General features: G+C 49.3%; 1 protein-coding gene across 1 annotated transcript; it reads right to left on the reverse strand.

Annotated features, from left to right (window-relative positions):
- sh3bp5lb (SH3-binding domain protein 5-like, b) lies at nt 1-6,561 on the reverse strand (the record flags this gene model as incomplete). Its single annotated transcript, XM_084455013.1, has 6 exons — nt 6,265-6,561; nt 5,908-5,970; nt 5,438-5,566; nt 4,385-4,546; nt 2,457-2,630; nt 1-681 (listed from the first exon to the last, which is right to left on the reverse strand). The coding sequence occupies exons 1-6, from the start codon at nt 6,556-6,558 to the stop codon at nt 1-3; spliced, it is 1,503 nt and encodes a 500-aa protein (XP_084311139.1). The 5' UTR covers nt 6,559-6,561.
- Nucleotides 6,562-7,385: the final 824 nt, after the last annotated feature.

The following is a 7,385-nucleotide window of genomic DNA, read 5'->3' on the forward strand; positions in this document are numbered from 1 at the left end:
TCACAAGCTGACGCTCCTGTGGTGCTGCTTGACGAAGCTCTCCTGTCTGTCCTTCCCCATCGTCGGGCCCTTTTCCTCGTTCCCTCTGTCCCGCAGGGGCCCGCCGCCGGGGCCCCCCTCTAGCCTCGCGCCCCGGTCCCCGTCCCTGGGCCTTGGGGGAGGGGCGGCGCCCCGGCCTCTCTCCCCGTCCCCCTCCTCCCCCGCCAGGCTGCTGCCCACGTCGCTCAGCTCCCCCAGGTCGCCCAGGTGCTCCACCGAGTCGCACTTCTCCAGGTCCGAGGCGATGGTCTGCAGGCTGATGACGGAGGCGGAGTCGGACCCGCCCGCCTGCTGCTCCGCCCGGCCCCAGCCGGACTCCCGGTGCCTCTCCACCCACTGCCTCGTCTTCTCCCCCTCCGCCCAGTCCTTCTCCAGCCCCCCTCCTCCTCCTACCCCCCCCCTGCCGCAGGCGCCCTCCACCCGGACCGCCACCGCCGCCTTCACCTCGGCCTCCGCCCCCACCGGGGAGCTGCGACCGCCGACGTGGGCCACCGCCCGCCCCCTGGCCGCCACGCCAGAGGCGCGCCCCCTCTGGGCGTGGATCTGCTCGCTGATCTGCTCCAGGTTGCGCAGGGCAACGGAGTAGCGCATCTTGACCTTGGCCACGCGCTCCTCCAGCTGCACCACCTTGGCCTTGTGCTCCTGGCGGCAAACACACTCAGCTAGTGTCGGCCGTGTTATAAAACACTCAGCAGCTTGGCTGAAAACACGCTCGATACCTCTTAGAAACGCACATGAATTCCACTCCATTCAGACATCTACCTCTTAAGAATGTACTTGAGCTGGGCCTTAATAGACTTCTACTTCCAGCTTTACCTTTTATTTGTTCTACGATCTTTTTTGTCATCCGTTTTATGAATGTTCTGGAATTTGGTTGACTTACGTTCATGGTGAAGTGTCCTATGATAGCATTAGGTGCATATATATGTATACATGTATTTTACAATATACACTAATGCCTTTAGTTTAACTTAGTCGAACAATTCCCCCTTGTGAATAAAAAGTTTCAAACTTGACCTTGGAAAGACTGCTCAGCGTTATGGTGCTCCTGGAGCACAGAACACAGGTTTCTGGAGTTTTTTAAATTAGATTCTTTATTCACTTTGGACATCTTTAAACATATGATTCGGGAATATGGGGCCGCCCTCCGAGGGTGGTTAGTTGAATCTCGGCTCGAGGGTTCGTTGCACCACAGCAACCGCCTGGTGTCACAATTATGGTCACAAGCTGCGAGAGTCAAGGAGTTGTCTCTCCCCTTCGCATCGCCGACCGCACCCTATTACAGTTAAGAGGGGGTTATTGGACACTGGGTCAGTGTCAATTTGCTACCAAATTAGGTGATGGGATAAAATAATAATTCTACAACGGAGAGTTTGGATACTTGATTCTGATTGGCTAGAAGCAGTGGTAAAATACTCTGTAACCCACTGCTGCGACTGCATAACAATTAGTATTAATGCGCCGTCCATCTCATTGACGAGGCCATTGATAAAATCAAGCGACAGGCTATGCTTTGCGTAGCAACCACTCGCAGCAACCTCGCCTTTATCGTATCCTATTACAAATACGCACTCATCAGTCCGAATCCAACACTTCCACACCCTTACCAGCAAAAACGAGTGCTCTGGAGAGCTGTTTTAATAACTGCACCATGGCTGGAAATATTCAAATAAACGTGAACAACCCGAATTATGCCTTATGGTTTATGCGAACAAGGCCAACCCAAATAGGCGAGATAGCCTATGTTGCCTGGCAACCATTTAATTCAGAACTATAAGAATGATCAGTAAATAAATGATTGAATGTTACTACTGAGTGTTTTTTGTGAATATATATATGTAGTAACCGTTGTAGAAAAGCAATTGACCACTCGAGGCAGTGGGTTACAGGGGATTTGACCACAGCTACGGGGGTTTTATGCCCTCCGCTATCGTGTCGGGCCTAACAACGCCCCGTAGCTGTGGTAAAATCCCCTGTCCACTGCCTCTCGTGGTCAATTGCTTAATTTTATAACATTTTTTGAAAGTTCCCTTTCACAGGATACATTTGCAACAAAAAACAATTCTGAGCTTAACTTCCCATGGTAAATTTCCAGAAAGTTCCCAGATATTTTTCACCTCTTTGCAACCCTATTTATGATGTATGCTATGTAACCAGGGTACCACTGTAAATGAGACATTGTTCTCAGTGGGCTTTCCTGTTTCAAGAAAGATAAAATAAAATACAAATAAAAGAGCTGGTTGATGCTGCCAGGGAAAGGGATGTCTGCTGGAGCTGCTGCCTCCGCGAACCGACCCCGGATAAGCGGATGAAGATGGATGGATGGAAATAAAATAGATACTGAAGCTTTTCAAACAGCACACCGATACATCGAGCCTGTTTGAAAGCACATCACTTCATCTCCGTTCGGAGCCCACCTCTAGTATGTGGTTGAACTGGCCCTTCAGCTCGAAGTAGGGCTTGGACTTGAGGATGACCCTCTTCAGGGACTTCTGGAGGGTCTGGACTCTGGCCTCGGCCTCCTGGCACAGCTGGGTGACCCTCTGGTGCTCCCGCTCGCTACGCAGACGCTCCTCCTCTGCCTCGTTCACCTGACACGCACACACACACGCACGCAGACAAGCACGCAGACACACACGCGCACACACGCAGACACGCACGCAGACACACGCACACACACACGCACACACACGCACGCAGACATGCACGCAGACACACGCACACACACACACACACACGTAGACACACACGCACTCGCAGACATACACAAACACGCACACACAGACATACACACACAGACAAAATAGGCAAACATACACACGCAGACACAGAGACACCCACACGCAGACACACACTCAAGACATACACACAGACATACACACACACACGCGCGCACACACAGACACCCACACACGCAGATACAGAGACAAACACACACAGAGGCACGCACACACACACACAGACACACGCACACACACACGCACACACACACACGCACACACACACACACACACACCTGTCAGAGACACCCCACTGGGCGCACACACACTCTGATCCACAAAGGCATCTCCAGCATCATTCTAGCCGGCAGGTGTCTTCATCCATCAATCATCCTCGCATCCTGGATGAACACAACAGTGTCTCTAAACACAGGGACAACGCAGCTAGAACAGGAGACCTGGCTCAGACTCCCCCCACTCAGACTCACTGGGAGCCACTTACTATAATTGTTCATGAATACAATAGAAGTGAGCACTGATATACTTGGTAGGGGACAATAATGCACACAGTACTTTAGGTGAGAAATTGTATTTCTTAGAGCTCTCGAGCAGAGCCCAGCTCTGTAATATAACAGAGCATTACGTTGAAGTGCTCTGTTGTGCTCCCACACAGCATGAGAATGAGACATTCAACCTTGGATCTTTTAAAGAGCAGGTACACATTAATCACCATTGATTTAGCAACAGAGAGCACCTGTCCACAGCTGCTCCAGAGCGTCTCTGACTCCATACTAAACAGCTGCTGTGGGGGCGTCTGACACCCGGACCTCCACCCCTTGACCGATGGCGAGGTCAAGGAGTGAAAGCCAATCACACCAGCACTGGACTCTGGAGGGAACGGAGGTGAAACTCGCGGTTAGCAGAGATGACGAGATCTCGCATGGGGAACTTCACACTCGAACCAGCACACATGCGCACAGCGCGCAATCGTTGCTCCAGCACGCTGTGCGCATGTGTGCTGGAGCAAGTGAGGAAGCTATTTCGTGTCTAAAGACGTTTCTAAAGATCATATTACAGAGGCATGTGAAAAACCACAACAGGTCTACACTCTATGTAAGCACAACTAGCGATTCATCAAGACAGATTGATGAAAACAACCGTTTCGCGGCAGAAAATAGATTTTTAGAAACTGCATTCTCGGTGCCCCAACCACCGCCATTACATGGATATACTGACTCGCGCTGGATTTTTAATTTCTTCTACATGCCTCCGAACTACACCAAAGTGATCTCGGTGAGTCAAACGTCTTATAATATGTCTTAAATAAGGTCCAGGTTGTCAAAAACGAGCATTGTCCTTTAACTCTAGACCTTGGCCCTACCCGACGGGCTTTTTCAGGCCTTGTGGGATTCGGGCTTTAATTGAGAACTCTAGCTGAGACTCTCTAGGCACTGAGTCTCCCTATGGACTGAGACTCCCTATGGACTGAGACTCCCTATGGACTGAGACTCCCTATGGACTGAGTCTCTCTATGGACTGAGTCTCTCTATGGACTGAGACTCCCTAGGGACTGAGTCTCCCTATGGATTGAGATTCCAATATTGGTACCTTCACTGGCGCCGTACCTTGGAGGTGGCATGGTTGAGCATCTCCTGCCAGGTGGGGTCCAGCGTGTTCCTGTCGGCCAGAAGGCCCTGCTCCGCTACGTACACCATCTCCCTGGCGGCAGTGTGCATGGAGACGGCCCTCTCGTAGCGCAAGGCCGCCTTCTGCGTCTCCTGCTGTGCCTGGAACACGCACACAACCGATCAGATCGCAGAAAAAACACACACACACACCACACCCGATCACAGCACACATCACCAATCACTATTCAAGAGAGAGAGAGAGAGGGAGTGACATCACAGGGGGGGGGGGCACTTGAGAAGACATTACCGAGAGTGGAAGCCAGATGATTAGACGGTATGAAGTGGGTGTCACGTAGCCGTCTCTCGCACAGATGTGACACATAATGACACAGTCAGCAGACTGTCACGTTGCTCTGCGGATAGATGGGCGCTTCGGTTTTAAGCGTGGCCCATTTTTAGCGACACTGTGAATCGTGAATGTCTCTCACTCAATAGCCCGTCGGCGTGTTTTGTGGGCCGTTTTGTGGATAAAATAACAAGCCGCATTAGAGTGGGGGCTTTTCAAGTGAACGTGGATGAACGGAAGGAGAAAGGGGACTTGATCAGCTTCTCCACCCCAATCTCATCTGCATTTTTATAACATTGGGAAAGATGGCGCTAACCAGGTCAAATTTCCAATCCATTATTTGCTTAATTGGTTTCAATTAGAACCTTACGATTTATCCTAAAGATTCACATTAGTGGAATTACAGTTTTAAATTACCCTTCTCCATGTTGATTAAACGGGACTGACACCATTGCCCTGTTTCATCAGGGGTTAAATGTTTGACGTAATCAATTGTGATTCATTATACTCAGTTAATTGTGCCAGTGATCACTAGCCTATGAGATTCTAGGGTTTTAACGATTCTTATCAGCATCTTAATCACAATGGAAAAATTATTACTATGGAAATATAGGTTGAGTGAAGCTAAAAACTAACTCTTAGACACACACGCACACACACACGCACGCACGCACAAACGCACACACACACACACACTACTCTACCTCTTTGGCGAGTCTCCGGGCCTCGTAGTAGGGCCTGGCTTTTTCGATGCTTGTCCCCAGCTGGGATCCCTGGGCGTTAAGCTTCCTGGCTGAGTCAGTGAGGATCCTCCTGTAGCTGGACCTCGCCTCCTGGCACACAGACACAGCCCACATGACAACTCAAACTCCTTTTAGCAGATAAAAGTGGAACAGGAGAATGATTTCATACCGAGCGCCAACAACACATGCTCTGATTTGCCAAATGGACCTTCGTGGGGAAAGCTATTTTGCACCATCTCGCTCAAAGGTAAGCCAACAACAACAAAACCTCTCAGCTGTAATTGGACCAGACAAGGCTTTAATAGCCTCTATGGAGAGTGATGAGGGAAACGGCTCAGTTAACAGAAGGCTTGGAAGGTGCACAGGCCTTTCAGTCACAGAAGCAGTGTTGGGTGACGGCTGAAACATGCGTTCTCTGGTGGCTCGCTCACATCCAGTTGCAACTCCAGCTTGTTTATTTCATCACTGGCCTGGTTAAGGTGTTCGAGTTCCTCCTACGAATGTGAGCAGAAGAGTAGGACATGTTAGAAACAGAGCAATCGCAGAGTGCTCGAGCAGAGTACTCGAAACAGAGCAATCGCTATACATATAAAACTAAACTAAACAGCATATAACAATATGAAGGTATTTTGCAACGCAGATGTGGGCCCAAATTCAAATGCACACATGATATGACGCAATATCAGCCTGAAGCAAATAGTTTGCAATTAACAAATTGTATTGCAATTCGGGAGGAGAATTGAAAGCATGCAAAACATGTTTAAAGCAGCCAAAAACACATGACATGCCTGGATTCTTGGGTCCAATTCCTCTTCATATTTGCCATGATCGTCTCCATCATTCTTTTCTTCAGCATCTCCATCACCCTCGCATTCTGCTTTCATCTTGTCCGCGGTGTTGTTCCCTCCATCGCCGTCGCCTCCTCTGCCCTGGATGAGGATGCTGCTGCCCTGGATGAGGATGCTGCTGCCCTGGATGAGGATGCTGCAGTCTCCGTCCCCCGCCTCCTCGCCCGGGGTCTCCTCCCGCAGATCAGGCCCTCCAGAACCGGTCGGACTCCCACGCGAGCTCCCCGGTTCCATTAGCGGCCCGTTGTCTTATGTGGGTACGTCAGTGCGTTAAACTGACTCGCGCAGCCTGGATTTGTGCAATGTATGTAAAAACTGAAAATACGTGCAATATGCGCCAGATGTCGATAATCCACGTCAGCGATTAGTAAACTAGTATTCAACTGTGCACCGAACTAAAGCAGTTTCTTTGCTGCAGTGCCGCAGTCAAGCCATGCTAGCTACAGCTAGCTTGCTGCGAGATATTTGCCAGCTGTCACACTCGCTTTGGTAATAGGCAGAACTGGCATTGTTGACTTGCTGTCCATAGTAGTCCATAGATGTCTAGTGTATGATATAGGCCTACACCTCCATTGCATTTTATTATTAAAAAAAAAAGAATGTACCAGACATTTGAAATAGGTTACAGGTTAAGTGATTCTAAACCACCAAACACCTATGTGCTGTCAGTTTAAAACTCATCTACCTGCCTCCCTGAATTAGTTCCGCCCTCATTCCAGAGCTGGATGGCACTGGAAACAGGAAACCTCAGGAATTAAATGATCAGTGAGATCAATGCAAATAACACACCAGCCCCAGAGTTCGTTTAATCCCACCCATGCCATGAAATATAAGAACACATGAGGATGATACTGATAGATTGAAAGACGATGGATAGCAGGCGATAGTAAATTGCCAGTTTGGGAACCTTTCCAAGTCTAGCTGAGTGCCAAGGACTGGGGGAAAAAAGAAGCAAAAAAACATGTTTTTCTACAAATAATTTTATTTGTCCATACCCAAGACAGCATGAACATAAATTAAACACAATACTCTTGTTTATTCACTTTCTACCAAACAAAGCT

Source organism: Borostomias antarcticus (genome assembly GCF_949987555.1).
Source record: "Borostomias antarcticus genome assembly, chromosome: 21".
Taxonomy (NCBI): domain Eukaryota; kingdom Metazoa; phylum Chordata; class Actinopteri; order Stomiiformes; family Stomiidae; genus Borostomias; species Borostomias antarcticus.